Consider the following 21,546-nt stretch of genomic DNA (forward strand, 5'->3'; position numbering starts at 1 on the left):
AAAATTTCTGTTGTTAAATGAGACCTTTGTAAAGTGAGTTTTGCCCCATTTTACGACCTTTAGGACACAAAAGATGATCACATGACCATGGGATATTGCAATCATTATAAATAGGAGTCAGTTGCCAAGCATTGGAATTTTGATCACATAACCATGACAATACTACGACAGTTGTAAGTATGAAAAATAGTCATAAGTCACTTTTTTCAGTGATGTTGTAACTTTGAATGATCACTAACTTAACTGTTTTAAGTTAAGGACTATCTGTATTTCCTCCTTTCTCACACTTCACCCATACCATTGCTTCTTAGAAATTTAGTGTACAGTGTTTCTCCTGCATACTAATTCCTGGAGCTCAACACCACTTCTTATTCACTGGGATCCAGCCTAGAATTTAAAGGACAATCATTGAAAGAAGAGTCATTGCAAGAGCAACTGGGGAACCACGGAACATATATGCTCCTATTTATACGATATTGCCAATTCCAGTTTAAAAAGTAATATATTTCATATGATAGTATAGTGAAATCTTTTCAATAAGTTTTATTTGAAGATAATTTTTAAATACACAATCAGCCATTTTTGTGGTACTGGAACTCACAGCAGCACTGTTCTCCATTCTCAAACTAGGAATGAGAAAGGCTGATAGAAGGTGCACATAAAAATGGAAATGACTAGAAATGATGCATTTCTTTTCTCCATAAAATGTGAAAGTCCCAGAGGAAAAAAGGAAAGAACTGCAATCTAAAAACAAATGAACGTTACAAACTCAAACTCCCAAGAAGCCTTTTCAAAGGTTGATTTCCACCACACTTTGTCTAGATTATTATTCTTTCCTGTGGACCAAAAAGCAAAATGCTAAACGTTGGCCAGGCTCAATTTGAGATATGTGTCTGCATTATTACTGGTGCATTGCTAATGTAACCGGCAACATACTATTTTATTCCTGGATTTAGCCTTTGCTTTCCTTTCTGCCAATTCAGGATAAAATACAGTAGAGGCAGTTTTCTTGCCAGAACAGAAAAAGGCTAGTTTACCATCTTGGGACAAGAATAGATTGTGTGTGTTTCCTTTTCCTTTCAACTGGACCTAAATAGATAGTACAATTACAACAAAGCCAGTGGCACTTTATGTCTTCCTTACCCTCCTGTCCTTTGTAAATCCTAGTTCCATCCTTTTGGAGATGATAGTCCAGTACAGATACTCAGCTGTTCAGGAAAACAATTGAAGTAGAGTTGGGCAAGGATGTTAAGGGAAAAACCAACAGCATTATTTAACATTCACCTCATAATATTTATCTATTTACAATTCCTCCTCCTTATGCCTCCTCCTTACTTTTATGCTTAATTCAGAAATGATCTTTTAATCTTCAAAAGAAATGGATTAGTGATGAGACCTATTGAGCCAACTAAGAATTCTATTTTGAAGGGGATTCTTAAACTGTGAAGATATCAATGATCAGTCAGAGGTAAAATAGTATGAATCTGTGTATGAATAGATAAAAACAAGAGGTATAGGTAATTACCAAAATATTTTCAGTTAGGTGTTTGATTTAACAATAAAAATTTGATAGAAATTCATTTATATTAAAATTAAATTTACAAAATTACCACTAGTTAATATTTAATGTTTAACAATTATAACCATATTTGTCCTTTTAAGTGGGTTGTGCACTGTATTTCAAAAAGGTATTTCACAAAGTATGTTGTATAAGACTGTTTTTCCTTGAAGTTTTAAAACAGCAATATCCTTGTTGCAGACACAAGGTAGGCGTCTGCTAGAATTGAACCACTTGCAAAGCAAAGTGGCTATTCAAGCATTTAAATGCCCAGATAGATCCAGAAGATCTTTGAAACAGTCACACCAAGGTTTCCAGAAAACTGTTGCATCAACATGTCAAGAAAGGGTGCAATGTAATTCATACCTGCCTTCTGTGGGCAACCAGGTTTTCGGATTCCCGGATTCCTGAAAGAGAAAAAGTCCACAAGTAGTTTTAACAGTTATTTCTAGAAGAACAAAAGAACCAAACATCGTTTTAGGTCAAAGTTCCTTAAGAAAAACAGCAGGCTAGACTGTCTAGGCCTATGATGGTAAACCTATGGCATGCGTGCCAGAGGTAGCACGCAGCACCCTCTCTGATGGCATGTGAGCCGTCACCCCAGTTCAGCTCTGTTGCACATGCACGTGCATCTCCTGCTAGCCAGCTGGTCTTCATACGCATGAGAAGGGGCACATGCATGGGGGGGGGGGTGCGCACGCATTGCATTTTGGGAGTTTGGGCGCACCCACACTTTGGGCACTCAGTCCAGAAAAGATTAGCCATTACTGGTCTAGGCTTTGGTTTCCTATAGGGAAAAAGGAACGAAGCCTCAATGAATTAGCATGTCTCAAGAATATGTTCTTTGAAGAGAAAAAAAAAAGTCTCCTAGACCTCAAATAGTTGCTGTGATGATTCAGGAGGCTTGCAGTCAGAAAGTAGCCAAAGGAATCAATGAAAATAAATCTCAAAGAGATTCCTGAAAAATTAAACTTAGTTGACTGGATAATACAAAATCATATTATAGAAGCCACAAAAGCACCAAGAAGGAAAACATAAAATATTAGGAGAGTTACATATACTTTCTGATCCAACTACTCTCTGCTGGAGACAACAAACTTTGGAATTGAGATAGTTTTCCTATAAAAACTGTGTACTGGTCACCTTATAGGCCAGTGATGGTGAACCTTTTCGGTACCAAGTGCCCAAACCAGAATGTGCATGGATGTGTGCATGCCAGAGCACTGGAAACTGAAAGAACAGCTGGCCGGTGCATGCATGCCTGTTTTTGGGGCATTTGGGGACCGTTTTCAGGGCTATTTTCAGGCCATTTTTCAGACTGTTTTCAGGGCAGATTTCAGGCTGGTTTTCCGGCCATTTTCTGAGCTGTTTTAAGGCTATTTTCCAGGTTGTTTTTCCAGGCCATTTTTCAGGTCAGTTTCAGCCTGGTTTTTGGGCTGTTTTCCGAGGCTCCAGCGCTCGTGAAGACCAGCTGGCCAGCATGTATGTGCACACTGGAAACCAGAAGAGCAGCTGGCGATGGCATGTGTGCCCACATAGAGGGCTCTGTGTGCCTTCCCTGCCATGCATTCCATAGGTTCACCATCACAGTTATAGGCAATAAATGAAGGTTAGTTCATTCGATATGGAGATGATATGACACTTATATGTATCAGGGATTGTCTGGGAGTATCTTTTTTAAAAAGAAAAGCACATAATTCTCTTCAGTAGAATTATTGGAAGAAACATATGAATAATTATAGTCTGGTTCTTCTGCAACTCAAGGCAACTTACTTTCATTTTAGAAGTTTTTGGACCTTACTTATTTTTTTCTGGAGAACAATGTTATCCAAGCTGTCAGTGTAACACCAATGAAAAATACAAAACACAACTATGTGAAAAAAGAGAACTAACTTCCTGAACTTCTCAGTAACATAAGCTGCTTTATGTGAAATGCTCCCAACATTGGTGTGAACTTAGAAATGTCACTTTGAATTATTGGGGTACCTATGTAAATGCAAGAGCAGACATTTGAGACAGGGCAAATGGCAAGATTACAAATGTTCTCTTCCAGAGTCTTTAAGGACTTTCTTATTGGCTTTCTGCCTTCAGGAGGGGAGGCGGGAGGAAGCAGTATTTCTTCCTTTGAGAGTTACATTTCAGAATGAATTATTGATGTTTACTTAATAATATAATCTGCAACAGAACAACACAGATACATTAATTTCTTTGCAGTGTAACATTGTGCTCTATTCTGGCTATGTTTTCTATGTTCCCCAGAGCCTGGAGGGGAACAACTGAAATAGTTGTTTTTTGTGTGTGAAAAAAATTTCATGGAATTGTGTTAGGCAGTAACAAGCATATTAGTTTCTCACAAAGTAGAAGGTGTGAAATCTCTGTTCTAATGAAACACGCCTGGAGCTTTTGTCTTACTAATGTCCTTTCAAACTTTCACTGATTGTGTTAGTTGATACACATGCATGGCATCATTTCCCTCTTTTTTTCTGCAGAAGGGGACATTATACCAGAGGATGCAAGTACATCAGTGGCTTTGTTTTGTTTTTGCATTAGGTAATTTCTTAGAACAATAGTGTCTAATAGCAGCTCAGCCAAAGATGCCTCCTGCCAACTTTACACTGGGGAAATAATAGGAACTTGGTAGAAAGCCTAATTAAACTGTGTGTTAATGTGACACAGACATGATGTTAAGGGATTTATTATTCAGTGAAGTAATTTCTTTTCAATGCATAAATGCTTTGGCACAATCCGTGTGGGAATATTTTTAAATAAATAATTCCTTTCAGACAAAAAAAAAATGTGCTAAGAAAATGCTATCACCATGGGCATGGGTGCAGGCTGCTATTCCCACGATCAGGTAGGCTAGTCCCAAGTTTATTACCAAAAGCTGCTATCAGAAAGAGCAGAAGTTCAAGATACAAGTATGGAGAAAGGCTTGCCAAGAAAAATTCAGAGAACAGTATTCTGTTTACACGCAACACCGTGGGAACAGGTAAAAAGTTAGGAAAGATAGCAGGGTTTGACAAGAGGTAGCCCTGAAAAGAAATTATTGTTTATACTTTATCAAAATATTATTTTAGTATTTGTTTGTAGCTTTGTAAACTTTTCACTATTTTTTTTCATAAAACTGTGCAATATATTGCTCTTGGCTTCATACAGTAAGAATAACCCTTTTTTGGGAATGTCTGAAGAAAAGCAGTTGATTCTGGTTTCAAGATCTCATCTGAACTAGGTTGTTCAAAAATGACAATAAATGACAATCAGAAGCATATTTTGCCTATTGGGTGATAGTTATCCTTTACACTTGTAAAGAAGAATAGGCCTATGCAGAGCTTCTACTAGCTAGAAGAATCTTTTTTGAAAATATTTAAGACAATGAAGCAGATTAGAAGAAAGTCATATGAATAAGAGAGAGGAATATGTTTCCTCTACTACTTTTGTTGAGTGACTTGAAAGCTATAAACAGGCAGAAATTACATTATTCATTAATAATCCAAAATTGGATTCCTAAGAATAGGAATTCATACTACAATAATGACAATAACAATAATTGCAGCTTTCTGCTATAACACCAGCAGAACTGCAAAAAAACTGTGCTACTCGGAACATCATACTTATTCTTGATCTTCCAGGATTGAGTTGATAGAAAATTAAAATCCAAAACAATTTGAGATGACACAGCTTCCTATATAGAACTAGAAGTTCTTGCTCTGTTAAAGCCTGTTAACTTCCAGCTATAATGCTATGGAGATGAAATTATTTAGAGCTCTCAGCCTGTAAACCACCCAGTCTCTTAGGAGTTGTGCAGTATATAGCTCTAAATAAATAAAGAAATCTTGTAAACTTAAATACATTTACTTCAGTTCTATTTGCAAGATTGGAAATAGCCTATAAATTTATTATTTATTATTAAGCTTGATTGATTGATGTCCAAATCAATTTATCAAAGATAATTTTCAACATTACCAGCCTCAAGCTGATTTATCAACTCTTCGTATTATCTTAATGGAAAGAAAAAAAAATCTTAAATTATACACCTTGTCTAGATTCAAACTACCTAGAATAAACTTAAGTATAACATCACTTAGCTTCTAAGGTATAGTATTTCAAAATACATTCAGTGTAACACTATACAATAACGTTATAAAGTATTTAAAATAATAAAGTTGCGTAAATCTTCCAGGGGAAAGAGGTTCCTTTTCTTCAACAAAGGATCAAGTCAAGCATCTCCTTGAAGCTCCAGCAATCCAAACATTTTGCATCAAAGAGTAAAGAGATGGCACTGCTTCACTTTCTTTATCTCCACTGACACTGAAACAGGCAGGAGAGGCTTCTATTATATGCAGAAATCTCTGCCAGTTGTTGCAAGTTCCAGCCAAGGCAAGCAAAGCCATGAAATATGACTCCCTTAAGGCACACCGTGTTTCCTTTTTTATCACTGATTGCTTCCTGGAAACAATGCTGTGTTTTCAGAAATGCCAGAATACCTTGACTCACTCCATTCCATTTCTTTTCTTACATCTTGAATCACCATTCTTTGGGGATAGAAGAGAAAATTATCCCATTGTGCATGTACTTCTCTTGCCAGACAGTATGTGTCCTTTCATGGAATGAAGAGCTTTGCAAAAGGGCTAGAGATAGGACTTGTCACATATTAATGGAGCAATTTCCTCACCTCTCTTTCTCTGAGGAAAAAGAGGTAGAAGTTGCCCAACAGAGGCTAGAAAACAAATGGGCCACAGTTTCTCCTCAAACAGCCTCTGTTATACAGCGGTCTTTCTAGGAATCAATAGGGAAGTAATGGCAAATAGAAAAATAAAAAAAATGTCTGGTTAAAGAGACATTTATTTTTTGAAGAAACAGGTAACAAATCTAAAAGGAATTTACATTAGCATTTTAGTAATTGTTCAATGTGAATCTGCTAAGTCTAACACTACACAATTCTACATATAAATTTGGTGTTTAATGGCAACCTAGAATCATATAAACTGCATGTTCCAAACATTTGTTTTCTTTTTAATATATTAGGAAGAAGAATCTCCTGGTCATTGGATGATGAAGAAAGAAATCCTGTTTATAGCAGATAAAGGGCATCTTGCCATCTATTCCAAGCATTACCCTGGCTGATCTATTTTCCTTCCTTCCTTCCTTCCTTCCTTCCTTCCTTCCTTCCTTCCTTCCTTCCTTCCTTTCTTGTCAAGCTGTTCTTCTTTGGTAATCTGAGCAATGTTATTCCTCTTTTTCAGTATTGCATAGTTCTATATAACTTTTAAATATTAGTATTTAAAGTTTAAAATCAATGTTTATATTTTCTATATTCCTTCTATTTTTGTTATAATTTTTTCTTTATCTCTTGTGAGATGGATCTGGTGTTTTTTGGGTTATCTGTCACACACACCATTATTGGGAGAAAATACCAAGTGAACCGCCTCCTCAAAAAGCAAATGATATCAGAAACCACTGTGCTATTAACCCAAAGCAGGAGGCATAGCTAGCCAACATATTTCAGGCAGTGAGAATTTGAGACCCCAGCCTTCCAAACTACACCCTCAACTTTCAGACACCAAAACCGTCAACAGCCATTTCCTCAATGAAATAACTACTAATCAGTTAAAAAAAAGGGATTAGTAATTAGTAATTCTAAATCTTCTGCCTCAAACTATCATTTCAGTATTATAATCTTTCTTGCTGTTAATTCCATCTTTATAAAATATCTCATGAGCTTGACACAGCTTCTTTCCTCTTACTTAACGTAACTGTTTCCAATATGATATAACAATGCCCCAGACTAAATTTGCTCTGTCAATTACAGAGAAAAGAGATCTACTAAGATAATAAAAGTGCAACTACACTGCTTGCTTTAATTGTCCCATTATAATTTGAAGTTCGGAAAAACTCCAGGGATTTCAGTACATAAAATGATTTTCAGTGACTCAGGTGTGCAATTTATAGCTGGAATTTTACCCATATTTTTAAGAATGGGAATCCCAAGAACACAGGCAACATGTCTGTAGCTTGCAGCTGAGGAACATTTTCAAATATACCTTGAGTTTCAAATATTGTTCTATTTTGTGAACTAGGAGAACCAAAGAGAAAGATGTGGGATCAGAATATTTTAAGCATAGCAGTAATATGTGGGCATTTATTTATAAATAATTCTCATCAATTTCTCATCTAATCTTCCTTAAATATTATCAAATAATATTTTTGGGGTTTATGCTAACTAATCATTATTTTTTGCTTTATTTGATACTTTACAACTGAATAAAGATTTCTGAACATTTATTTTAAGAATTTGTATTTTACATGAAGCGAGATGACTCATTTGTTGGATTATATCTGGAAAGTTTTCAAAAATTTAACCAAGAAAGCTAAAGCGAGAGCAAATTATGCTGAATTTGAACACAAATATATATATATATATATATTACAATAATATTTTTTTCTGCTTGCAGCTACTTTATTAGCACTCCTTCCTGGATTTTGAATATTTGAGATGACTTGAAATATAGGTGTATATGGATTCTGAAAAGAAGAAAAAAAACCTCTCAGAATTTACATTGTTAATGTACTCAGCCTACTGCATCCATATCTATTTCTCTCTTTTGTAATGAAAGTCAACAAATATTTTCTTGTTTAGTATCTTAAAAAAAGCAACCAGTTTCAAGTATCACCAATTTCACAGGAAAAATATTAAAACAGTTTAAACGAAGCTAACACTAAATAATTCAAGCCCTTACTAAATCATCTCTAGGACTATAGACATATACATCGAACAATCTGGAAATACTTGTTAATTACTCAGTTGTCTTGGTAGCTAGTAGCAACCACTCTTGGTTTTGTAAAACAAGAGATCAACGGAAAATATTAGTCCTATGACAAATTGTTGCCATAGGTACATAAGAAAGATATTTCTGATTTTGAAATATATGGGTCTATCTTTTGATTGACTTGAGGAGATTCATGTTCTCATGCTGTTCTCCATTTTGACACTGGAATTTCATAGGCTCCTGGAGACTTGAAGCCATCATCTTGGCTAGCATCTTTATTTCAGAATTTGTAAGTCAGAAACCTTGAATTAGTGATCCCAATGTTGCTTTTTGTAGGAGAGAGGAAGGTTGTTTTTGTGTCTGTGAGTGTTTTGAGGGGAAATGAATATGAACATATAAATTCAGCAGGTCAAAGAAAAGGATACATCATTGTCTTGGCTGAAGCTTGAACGATTTTCTAATTGTAGGAAGTTCTTCAGATGTAACAACATTCTGACACAGATTTGTAATCTGGTCATTAAAGTGCTGTCTGATATAAGTAATCCTCAATTTAAAGCCATTCATTTAGTGATGGTTCAAAGTTATGGCAGCATTGAAAGAAGTGACTCATGACTTTTCCCTTAAGACCATCTCTGCATGTCTACAAATACGTGATCAAATTTTGGGTGCTTGGAAACCAATATATATTTAAAATGCTTCCAATATGTGAAGGAGGAGGGTCATTTGATTGCCATTTGTGTTCTTCCTGGCTGGCTTCTGACAAGCAAAGATATGGAGAAGCCAGATTTATTCAAAAACCATGGGATTTGCTTAAAGAAAATGGTGATTTACTTAATTATCATGGCAAAAATGTCAGAAAATCAGATGCAGTTTACTTAAAAACTATCTAGTAATGAAAGTCCTGGTTCCAATTGTGGTTGTGATTGAGGACTACCTCTATTATATTTAAATTACTGTGGTTATACCATGTTTCCCCCAAAATAAGACTCTGTCTTATATTTCTCTGAACCCTGAAATAAGTGCTTGGCCTTATTGCCATGCACTCAAAAGCCTGATTGGGCTTATTATCAGGGGATGTCTTGTTTTGGGGAAAACAGGATATAAATTGGAACTATATCTCCAGTCTAATTGTCTTTAAAGTTCCAATTGTAAATGAAACAATTATTTTTTTAAAAAAAAATTCTTTTAAAGGAGACTAATCTTAAACATATTTACCTCATAGTAGATCTCATTTTCAAAAATTGGGCTGATTCTGAGAAAGTTTATTAAAAACTCCACTTTTAATGTACATTTATAATTAATTGGCTCAGGGGCTCAGGGGCTAGGACGTTGGCAAGGTGGCTCAGGGGCTAGGACGTTGAGCTTGTCGATTGAAAGGTCAGCAGCTCAGCGATTCGAATCCCTAGTGCTGCTGTGTAATGGGGTGAGCTCCCGTTACTTGTCCCAGCTTCTGCCAACCTAGCAGTTTTGAAAGCACGTAAAAATGCAAGTAGAAAAAATAGGGACCACCTTGGTGGGAAGGTAACAACGTTCCGTGCGCCTTTGGCTTTGAGTCATGCCAGCCACATGACCACGGAGACGTCTTTGGACAGCGCTGGCTCTTTGGCTTTGAAACGGAGATGAACACCGCCCCTAGAGTCGGCAACGACTAGCACGTATGTGTGAGGAGAACCTTTACCTTCATAATTAATTAGCTATAGAGAGATGTGTGTCACATTGATTCAGAGACAGTGTGCTCCCTCCCCACTTCTCAAAATTATGTCCTTATTGATGCAATATGTTTTCCCTTGTGAGACAGAAAGAAAACTGGCAACAGGCCAATAAATGACTGTTTAGCTTCACATTATTAGTTCTACAATGATTAATTAAAATAATTTTAATGAGAAAATTTCCTGGGATGGAACTTGTAATTTGCTAGAAAATGTTGCTTGAAAGACAATTCAATAGGACTGTCAAAGGAAGTCACCTTTAACTGTAAGTAGACCTGATAATGATTTGATTTAATTACACAAAACAAACTGGAAAAAAAATAAAAACAATAATTACTGTATCAAAATGAGCATTTGTCAACTAATTTATTTGTGTTACTATGATCTACATTTTTGAAAGAACTCATATTTGTATGTGCACATATGTGTTTTCACAAATACAAACACAGAAAGTTGTGCCTACAAAACTGAAAGTTCTATATGGATAACAGTCAGGCTAGCATTATTGTTTTTGATACAATACAAGCAATACAAGATACAATTTTTATGTATCTTCCTAGATGGACAGAGGGAAATAAAGTAGAGACAGGCTACTCTCAGGAAAGGGAGTTTGGCTATGTTAGGTCAATTCCTATTTATAGACTCCTGCTCCCTCTGTCCATGGTTACCAGGTTACCAGATTCTCATGACCTTATTATAAAAGGGTAAACCATGCCATATGTTACCAAAACCTAATTGGGGTCAAAAGAAAGTCTTCCCTCTTGGAAATGTGCCCATTGGATTATATCTGAGAGACTTGGTTCACATCAAGGGGCATTGTTCTATACATAACTAGCTGTGACCTAACTGGCAAAATTGTGCTCTAGGAGCAAGATGGGAATGCTGCTCATAAATTATGCTCTCATGCTGGAGCTGTTGCACCTTATTGAATTGGTGTTGGAGTTCCAAAGGCTGAATTTTCTCAGTGACTTCAACCTGCCTTCCCTAGAAGTCTCAGAGATAGTTCAGGAGTTAACTCCAGATAATATTACCTTAGCCCATGTAGTCAGCTGGACATCAACACCCATTGTGTGATAGACAATTGGGTTAACATGTGCTCATCCACTATTTACACTGCATTGAGATTTGAGTCAATGGAACTTTTCCATCTGAGCCAATTTTCTGGTGGTATAGGGAATTTTATTTCGAGCAGAAGATTTGAGAACTCTCCTCTCTAATGTGATGATGTCTGAAATACAGTGAGAGTTCCAGGCAGGTGAACAGTAATCAAGTATAGGTCTGGCAGAGGTTTTATATGCCCTAGTTTGGAGTACAGTGTTACTAGAGAGAAAACTTTGTAAAATAAGTTTATGCTTCCTTTTTATTAATATTTTTTTAAAACCATATGATAAACATCTATAATTTTTACTAGCTTTAGTGAGATGATGATGATGATGATAATGATGATGATGATGATACTGTGCATTTATGTAATTCAAATATTATTTGGATGCCGAAGCTGAAGACTAATATTTTTTGGATAATGAGCTTTTTTAAAAAATTCAATAGATCGAAAAGGAAAATAAGGAAAAGAAGAAATAGAAGGTGAAGATGGTGGGTGAAAATTATGTGTTGATTGAATGCAGATGAGAAATGTCATGATTCGCATTTGTTTTTCTAATGTGGATCATTTCCTGATGTGGCGCCAGCAATATTCTTGTTCTCATATGGCTGAATTTATAAATCTAATTTAGAAGTGGACCCTGTTGGTCTTCTATTCTGTGTGTTTTCATAATACTGTCATCCATCTGGACTGACTCTTGGTGGCATTTATATTGCTATAAAGAAAGAATCAGCAGGGTTTATTCTTTAAATTAGTTTTGTCATCTAAACTTATAATTCTGATATGATTAACTCAGCCAAAGATGTTTAATTTTATCAATCTGTCCAATTCTCTCATTTGAGGTTTATCCAGAGCAGTTAAATTTGGCAGAGAGATTAGCCCAATGATACTTGAAATGGATTGTATTTCCTTTATTCAAGAGAATTTAAAACAGAAACATTTGGCGCATCAAAGAAAGCACACCCACTCAAACTGAAAAGGAAAATTTTTCTTAGGAAAATAGAGAATGTGTTTTTTTAAGCAACTATGCAGAATCCCTTGGGAAATTATACTTCACACAATATGTGCCAGATTCAATAGACTGACATTTCCACACACACACACACACACACAAAAGTTTTATTAAATAATTTGACTTTAAAAGACTATTATTAATATGATCACTGGGCAGATCAAATGTGTTCCAGGGCTGTAAGAAAAAAAATGTCTGCAGCAAGCAGTTCAATTGTTTCCAATCTAAGTGGCTAAACTCCATAGAGCAATTGTACATTCTTATTAAGAATGTTCCTTTCTAATTTGAAGAATGTGATATAGCATTTTTTTTCAGCAGCCATTTTTTTCAGAAGAGATCTCATTGTATTCTTATGGCTCAAGGTTTGCCTGCATGTGTTTAGATAACAGAAGGGGTAGAATGGGCATTACCATTTTCAGTTATAGATGAACATGAGAAGCTTCTAGAATTCTTTCCAATATTTAAAAATATACCTTGTTGAGATTATATGATTGGGAAAAAGGAGTTGGAAAGGTCTAGAACAGTGGTTCTCAACCTTTATAGTGCTGCGACCCCTTTAATACAATTCCACATGATGTGGCGACCCCCAACCGTAAAATTATTTTTGTTTTGAATTTATCGCGCCTGAAGCCATATTGGCTAGCGATCTGAACTGCTTGCGATTGCCTTGAGGATGGAGGCATTAAAGCGGAGACTCCTCCCCTATTAAGTTTATCACGCCTGAAGCCAGATTAGGCTAGCGATTGGGAGTGATTACAGCTGGCTTGAGAGGGAAACATCAGAGCAAAGATTTCTCTTTTAATTGATCACGCCTGAAGCTGAATTCGGCTAGCAATTTGAAGAGCCTGCAGCTGGCTTGTGAAGTCAAACATTGGAGCGCGATTCTTCAACTCACAAGTATACTTCCCATATTTCTGATGGTCTTAGGCGACCCCTGGCAAATCATCATTCGACCCCCAAAAGGGTCCCGACCCACAGGTTGAGAACCACCGGTCTAGAATGAGATGAAACAGACACTTTTCAAGCCACTGCCTGGCTGCCTTTCCATAGATACATTGGTTATTATTATTTTTGGATTGTTTTTTCTCCCTAGCCAAATTCAGATCATTTTTCAAGCTCAATCTTTCTTTCACTGTCTTTTCCTCCCACACAAAATTTGGTCATATTCTCATTTGTTTTGCAGCATTATCTGGATGACAGACAGGCTGAAAGTGTCTCTAGCCCTTTTTTTATATTTCTTTCCAGCTTTCCATTGAAAAATAATAAATAGAAATAGAAACCTAGGAAATTTGGGATGTGACTGTTAGTAAGTTTCTTCCTCTGGGTTTTTCTTCTATTTTCAGTGTGAGCAATATTGTATATTCTATTGAGCCTACAGTTTTCCATCAGAGTAGTTGAGGTTGGCAAATGCAGTTAATTTATATTTAAAATCTGTTTGGGTAACATCTTATGAAAGTCTTAGAGATTGCAACAAGGGTCCCATTCAGTCACTGAGCCTGCATTTCTGACATGAATATTGAGTATGGAATGCTCTGAATCATGTAAAGAGAGTAAGAAAGAAGTTTGTGATGGAAATATGCAAGAACTATTTTATTTATTATTAAATTTATTTACTGCCCATCTCTGAGTTCAGACCTTTACCTAGGCAAAAGGGACTGAAACATTTTTTTAAAGTTCAGAGTGTCAGGGTAATGAAGATTTAAAGCTGACCAGCCCCTTTAAGATTGAGGATGAGTTAGCAGGGTTATTGCCCTTTATGAACCTGTATATATAAAGGAGGCCATTAGAGAAATCTCTCTCTTTCCTCATATATCTGCATTGTAGATCTCTGTGTAGAGTTGAAGAAGACTGATTGCTTGTCTGGTATGTGCCTACCATATGTATATAAACCACTGTTCGTAAGACAAACCTCTGTTTTGCTCCTGGGTTGCCTCACAATAGTCATGCTGTAAACACTCTGACACAGAGCAATCTGGTAACTTCCAAACTGACTCAGGTAGATATCACCTGAATATAAGAAAAGGGAGGAGCTACTGTTCTGAGATTCTGTTTTTCAAGATTCTGTTCTTATAGCCAATGTCAGTAAAGGTAGTTGTTAAGTTCGGGCAATGAAGAGGCAGGAGATGATACAAGTGACAACAGCTCTTTGGTTTATTGTGATCCCAGCAAAAGCCAACAGGCAAAAACCCCTCTTTAAATGCTATTTTGGCTGAGGCATCAGCCAATCAGCAACGTGCTTGTTCCCGCCCAAATTTCCCTCCTAAAGTTCAAATACATTTTTTTTTTTTTTTTTTTTTGTTTACATTTATACCCCGCCCTTCTCCGAAGACTCAGGGCGGCTTACACTCCTCCCCTCCCAGAATGCATTGTACCACTATTTACATAGAATTTGCATGTTATTTTTCCACGTAGTCATGCAGGTAGACAAGGCGTCTCCTAACTCTTTCTGACCTGCGCAATTCATTCTCTGGGAGTGAGTCGAGCTGGTCGGAGGGACTGTTTGTTCCTCCCAGCTCCTCCTCTGGGCCCTCCGGCCCTGGATTATTGGCAGAGTCGTCCCTGCAGTCTTCTGGAGGAGCCGGTTGGCGTCGCTGGACTTCTTCAAACTCAGATAAGTCCTCCGATCGCCTCGGGTTTGAGTTAGCTGTTGGTTCAAATATTGGGTAGTCAGGGTCTGGCTGTTTGGTTTCTGGATTGTTTTGTACTCTTTTTCGTAATTGATCTATGTGGCGTCTCCACACTCGGCCGTCCCCCATGTCCACTACATATGATTTTGGTCCTGTTATTCCTGTAATTGTTCCTTTTAGCCACGCTGGGCCTTCACTATAGTTATGTGCCCATACTAGGTCACCTGTTGTCATTGCTCTGGTTTTTTCCTTTATACCTTGGTACCCATCAGGGGAGTATGTTGGATTTAACCGATCTAAGGGGCACCTGAGTTTCCTACCCATCAATAATTCTGATGGGCTGCGGCCTGTGGTCACACAGGGGGTTCTATGTTGTACCACCAGAAGGTATCAATTTTGGCTTGCCAATCACCAGGGCTTATTCTAGATAGTGCTTCCTTGGCACTGCGAACAAATCGTTCTGCAAGTCCGTTCATCGCCGGGTGGAAAGGCGCCGAGAGGACATGTCGGATGCCCTCTTCCGCTAAGTACCCCTCAAACTGGGTAGCCGTGAATTGCGGGCCATTGTCGGACACTAGAGTGTCGGGCAACCCATGTGTTACAAAGAGATGCCTCAATACTGTGATTACGGCTTCTGCTGTTGTGGTTTTCATGAGCAAAATTTCTAACCACTTCGAGTAGGCATCTACCACAATTAAAAAGGTCTGCCCATGGAACGGCCCGGCAAAATCTATATGGATTCTGGACCAAGGACCCTGGGGTTTCTCCCAGTCCCTTATGGGGGCTGTTGGGGGTAGTGGCCTTGACTCTTGGCAGGCTTGGCATTTCCCTACCCTGTCGCTAATGTCTTTATCCATTTGTGGCCACCACACATAATTCCTCGCTAGGCTTTTCATCCTCACAATCCCCGGGTGGCCCACATGCAACAGTTCCAACACATGCCCTCGTAATTTTTCTGGAATAACCACTCTATCCCCCCATAAAAGACAACCCCCTTGAACCGACAGTTCTGAATGTTTTTTTGCAAAGTCTTTGAACCGATCCCCTGGTGCAGCGGGCCATCCCCTCTGCACCCAACCGATCACAGTCCTTATGACAATGTCTTTGTAAGATGCCCTAGTCACTTCCGTAGATGTGACTGGGCCAGAGTCCAAAGAGTCAATTAGTAAGACGGGCGTCCCTGGGATTGGGTCTTTAATAGTCTCTGGTAGGGGGCATCTACTTAGAGCGTCCGCATGTCCTAAATCCTTGCCCAGGCGGTGGGACAATTTGTACGAGTATGCTGCCAGGAAAATAGTCCAACGGGTCAGCCTGGGTGATAGCGCAATCGGTGTTGGACGATCCCCCGCCAGAAGTCCCAATAATGGTCTGTGGTCCATTACTATTTCGAATTGCCACCCAAATAAGTACTCGTGGAATTTTTTAACTCCCAAAACTATGGCCAGGGCCTCTCTGTCTAGTTGGCTGTAGTTCCTTTCCACTGCGGACATTGTGCGGGAAAAATATGCTATAGGGGCTTCCGATCCGTTCGGTAACCTATGGCTGAGGACAGCCCCTACCCCATAGGGTGATGCATCACAAACTAGTACTAGTGGTAATGTCCCATTGTACTGGATGAGGAGGCTATCGCTGGACAAGAGATTCTTAACACCCTCGAATGCCCTAGCCTCAACCTTGCCCCACATCCAAACAGCTTTTTTCGCTAGCAGTTTATGAAGCGGTTCAGCTACAGTTGCCTTATTTCGTAATAAAACCGCATAGAAGTTTACAAGCCCTAAAAATGCCTGTAGCTCAGTTTTATTTTTTGGAGCCGGAGCCTTTCTAATGGCTCGCACTTTGCTCTCAGTTGGGTGGATGCCTTCTCTGTCCCGGGTATCCCAGGAATTCTACAGATTCAACTCCTGTCTGGCATTTGTTGAGTTTAACCTTAAGTCCCGCAGACCTGAAAATGCCCAAGACCTTCCGCAGTTTGACCCCTAACTCATCTAAGTTTTCTGCTGATACTAGTACGTCGTCAAAATATGGCACGTTCCATTAGGTTTTGGAATAACCCGGGGGCTACGCTGACTCCAAACTGAAGTCGAGTGCATTTAAAGGCGCATCAATGTGTTACAATTGTCTGCGCCTCGGCTATGCTATTATCTACTGGTAATTGTTGGTAGGCTTGAGCCAGATCGAGTTTGATGAAAACCTGTCCTTGTCCTAACAAGTGCAACAGATGTTGCACTACGGGAACAGGGTATGCACTCTTTTGCAAGGCTTTGTTAAGCGTTGCCTTATAATCAGCGCAAATCCGGACTGATCCGTCTGGTTTGACTGGGGTCACTATTGGTGTTTCCCATTTTGCATGGTCGACAGGGACTAGTATTCCCTGGCTTACTAGTTTGTCTAGTTCCCTGTCAATCTTGGGCTTAAGGGCGAATGGGACCCTCCTAGCCTTTAATCTAATGGGGGCAACCTGGGGATCCAAATTAAATGAGATGGGGGTCCCCACGTACTTGCCCAGGCAATCTTGGAAAACGTCCTCGAACTCTTTCAGCAGTTCATCCTTCAGGTTGACTCCGTTACTGTGAACCCCGGTTACTTCCATGCCCAAGGCTCTGAACCAGTCTAGGCCTAGCAAACTGGGTAGGTTTCCATCTACGATGGTGATCGGCAGGGTTTTCTTGAAGTGTCCATATTTCACTCTGACGGACGTGACTCCTTGGACAGGGATTTGGTTTCCCTGGTAGTCTTGCACTCTCAGCTTTTGGGTTGCAGCTGGCGTTTCGCGACGTCTTGCAGGTCGCGATGGTGTCCCAAGACATAATCGTGATTGATGAGCCGGTATCCACCTCCATTTTACACGGCACTCCTTCGATGTGTGTCCTGGTGAATATCCTCTTTTCTAGTCGCGTTGATGCGTGGCCCACTCTTACAGTGGTCTGATTCAACTTCGCGCCTCTTTTGAATGGACCAATCCCTGGCCGTTTCGTTGATCCAGTGCTCTGCTGATTTGCCGGTTTGAATTTTGGGCGGGAAGGTTGAGGGGCTCGGCAGGCCTGAGCTATGTGTCCTTTCTTTTCACACCACGGGCAAATTGCGTCCTTGAACCTGCAATTTTGTCGTTGGTGTTGGCCTCCGCAGCTCACGCACTCATCCCGGTCGCCTCTCTCCGGCCTCCCAGTATGGAAAACCTCTTCCTCTTCTTCACCCTCCGATTCGGCCTGGATTTCCTCGCTCTGGACTGGCGTTGTTTTCACCCCGGCATTCGGTGTGTTCAGCTTTTGTAAGGTTTCCGCTGCTTTGGTGGACATCTCGTGTGCCCTGGCCTCATCCAGGGCTATTGCCAGGGTTAGGTTGCTTTTGGACAGCAGCCACCTCTGTAGTCGGATATCCCTGACCCCACAAATGAGTTGTTCTAGTAAAGAGTCCTCCAAGTCTCTGTACTCACAGTGGTTCACGGCTTTCCTTAACGCGACCATGTACACGCTTATCGATTCGCCCTCTCGCTGCACCCTCTGTCTCAACTCAAAACGTTGAACAAACTTTGATGGCACCGGAGCGTAGTGTGCTCATAGTGTCGTTTGTAGCATTTGCCATGGCACCGACTGTACCGGCGTTGGTTCCGACAGCGATTCGGCGGTATCGAAAACTTCTGGTCCGCAGTGGCTCAGGAAGTAAGCACGCTTCCGATTATCTGAGACTCCTTGCAGTTCATTCACTTCGAGGAAACACTCGAAACGAACCATGTACGACCCCCATTTTTCCTTGGCTGGGTCAAATGGCACTGGCGGCGTATAGCTAGACATCGCTATGTATCCGCTCTCGATACTGGCTGGGTTTCAGAATCCGTTACTCCTTCAGCTCTTTTCCTAGTCTCACTGCCTCAACATCCCACCCTCGTCGCCAATGTTAAGTTCGGGCAATGAAGAGGCAGGAGACGATACAAGTGACAACAGCTCTTTGGTTTATTGTGATCCCAGCAAAAGCCAACAGGCAAAAACCCCTCTTTAAATGCTATTTTGGCTGAGGCATCAGCCAATCAGCAACGTGCTTGTTCCCGCCCAAATTTCCCTCCTAAAGTTCAAATACATTACAGTAGTTTTATTAGTTTTTCTGTGGAGTTGATTTCTTGGTCTATTAGGAACATTGGAAATGATGAAGGGATGTGGAGGCAGCTGGAATGGTCCCAGTCACCCATTGATATGTTTGAAAGTCCACAGGAAGGAACATATGAAACAAAATCTTCAGGTATTCATGTAGTGTCACCATGATTCCTGCTTATTCTAATACTAATTTATGCTGGAGGCAAATGTAATTTATATAAAACAGTTTGAGTGCCTGGAGAAGATCTACAATTTTGTGGATTTTTAGTAGTTTGGCTGGTTACATTTGGAAGGAAATTTTAGGTTTCAAAACTGGTTCTAAATGATAGATTCTGCAACCAAGAGAGAGTCATTTTAATCAAGTGAACATTTATCATTTTAAAGGAACATTAAAATCCTTTGGGAAGGGAAGTTTTTAAATCATTTGAGGTGTTTGCTACAATTTTGTCCCTAAAACTTGAAAAGCTATGCACTATGAATCAAAAGTCGAATAGAGGGTCACACAGAGACCTGGATTTCAGCACTCACTATAGCAATACGTAATATCTTCCAGGTGAATACATTCTCTGAATTGATTTTTTAAAAAAATGCTGGGCTGCCAAGGCAACTAAAATAATTGTACTTAGATTATTATGCTATTATGCCGGTTCCATTAAGGCTATAGCAAGCTGAATGAAGTAAAAAAAACTTAACCTTTTTTGAAAAAAAGGCTCTGACATTTGGCCTTCATGTAGGCCCTTTCATGTCATACTGCCCACATCTCCTTTAATTATTATATTTTGGCCAACATAATTTGTTGCCATTTGGATTTTCAATACCTGGTGCAAACATATATTTTGACATTTAAAAAGAAAAATAAGAAAAAAAAATGCTTAATTTTTACTTAAAGCTGTTCATGTTCAGCACCGTTTTTAAAGTAATTACTGGGAAGCTATTAACAAGACTAAGAGCCAAAGTAGTGCCATATTGAGTACAATATGTCATCAGGCTAGTTAAGGTATTGGTTTAAGTTTGGAGAGATACATTTTAAGTTTACAGTTTAAGTTTGGATTCAGATATATTTTATTTTTTTATTTTTTTATTTTATTTTGTCACAACTGTATATATAAGCATAAGCATGAAATAACTACATAATATATAAGCATATATATAACCATAATAATGTAATGACTATATAAAATTGAATACAATCAATGGGAACATTAGGACAGGAATGGTAGGCATGTTGGTGCTCTTATGCACACCCCTTACAGACCTCTTAGGAATGGTGTGATGTCAATAGTAGATAGTTTTTGGTTAAAGCTTTTGGTTAAAGCTTCCCTAAAGATTTAGGGAAGAGACCACAGAGTCTGGTAGGGCATTCCAGGCATTAACAACTCTGTTACTGAAGTCATATTTTCTGCAATCAAGATTAGAGCGGTTAATATTAAGCTTAAATCTATTGTGTACTTGTATATTGTTGTGATTGAAGCTAAAGTAGTCATCAACAGGAAGGACATTGTAACAGATGATTCTATGAGTTAAAGTCAAGTCATGTCGAAGGCGGCGGAGTTCTAAATTTTCTAAACTCAGGATTTCAAGTCTGGTGGTATAAGGTATTTTGTTATAAACAGAGGAGTGGAGAACTCTTCTTGTAAAATATTTCTGGACACGCTCAATTGTATTAATGTCTGAAATGAGGTAGGTAGGTAGGTGTGTATATATATATATATACATACATACATATATATAAATATATATATAAATAAAACCACGAAAGCTCTCTTGGCAACTTTTTTTCAATTCAATCCCCCTTAATGCATGGCTTTTGTGGAGAAAGAGTTGCTATACAATATATTCCAGGTTGAGGTCCTGAAGGAAGATAGAATGTGAATCAAATAAACAATTTTGTTGCATAAGTGAGAACTGGCTAACTCTTAAGCTATAGTATTAAGCTATAGTAGTTATGTTATGTATATTGAAGCAACCTGACAGGCACATGTTTATTCACCTTTAACATGTTGTATTTTACATTATAGGAAAACTCTAAATAATCTAAGGCTTGCTCCCCTCATGAAGATTACACACATAAAGATTGCATATGAGAGTACATTAGCAGCAGGTTTCTAAAGAAACAAATGGGTTTTTGCCTCTTAGTATCTGTTTTTGAGTTTCTGCCTTTACTGACAGGTCTGAGTACAATATGTCATCAGGCTAGTTATTATCAGTCCTAGGAAAGTGGCTGTTGAAGCAGTGCTTTTAGGAGTGCAGAGATGAAAATAATGAGGGCATAAAAGCTTCAACTACTACTGCACTACTTACAGGAACAAATTCAGTGCTGGTACTACATGATTGACCTTTCCTGATAATGGAGCCTGGCCCAAGCAAAGAACTCAGATTTGCTGAGCCTGTTTTTGCAATATGCTTTGTTCCAGAAAGTAGAAATATAGAAGACCAATTTCCTGAAAATTAAAGCTACTAGATCCAGGTTTCAAAAAATCTGGACGATAACTTGATGGGAGCAAAGGTAGTATTATTATTATTTACTTTATTCATGAAATATGAAACTCAAGTCAACTGAACATTCAAAAATGCATCACAAATACATTGACTGGTGCTAATGGTTGATACAAGTTGCTGCCAGCATCCTATCAATCAGGTACCTTCTTAAGATGTATGATGTTCCAAATAGTTTTTTGAAGTT

The 21,546-nt window shown here is 38.6% G+C and overlaps 1 protein-coding gene across 1 annotated transcript; it reads right to left on the reverse strand.

The window, feature by feature from the left end:
- Window positions 1-368: 368 nt before the first annotated feature.
- Window positions 369-15,761, reverse strand: LOC131190724 (uncharacterized protein K02A2.6-like; the record flags this gene model as incomplete). The annotated part of the gene is made up of 5 exons (XM_058168079.1): window positions 369-387; window positions 1,925-1,965; window positions 14,058-14,155; window positions 14,583-15,162; window positions 15,288-15,761. Coding segments are annotated over 5 exons (1,212 nt in total), but the record flags the coding sequence as incomplete, so codon positions are not given.
- Between the last annotated feature and the right edge of the window lie 5,785 nt (window positions 15,762-21,546).

The sequence above is a fragment of the Ahaetulla prasina genome, chromosome 2 (genome assembly GCF_028640845.1).
Source record: "Ahaetulla prasina isolate Xishuangbanna chromosome 2, ASM2864084v1, whole genome shotgun sequence".
In the NCBI taxonomy this organism is placed as follows: Eukaryota; Metazoa; Chordata; class Lepidosauria; order Squamata; family Colubridae; genus Ahaetulla; species Ahaetulla prasina.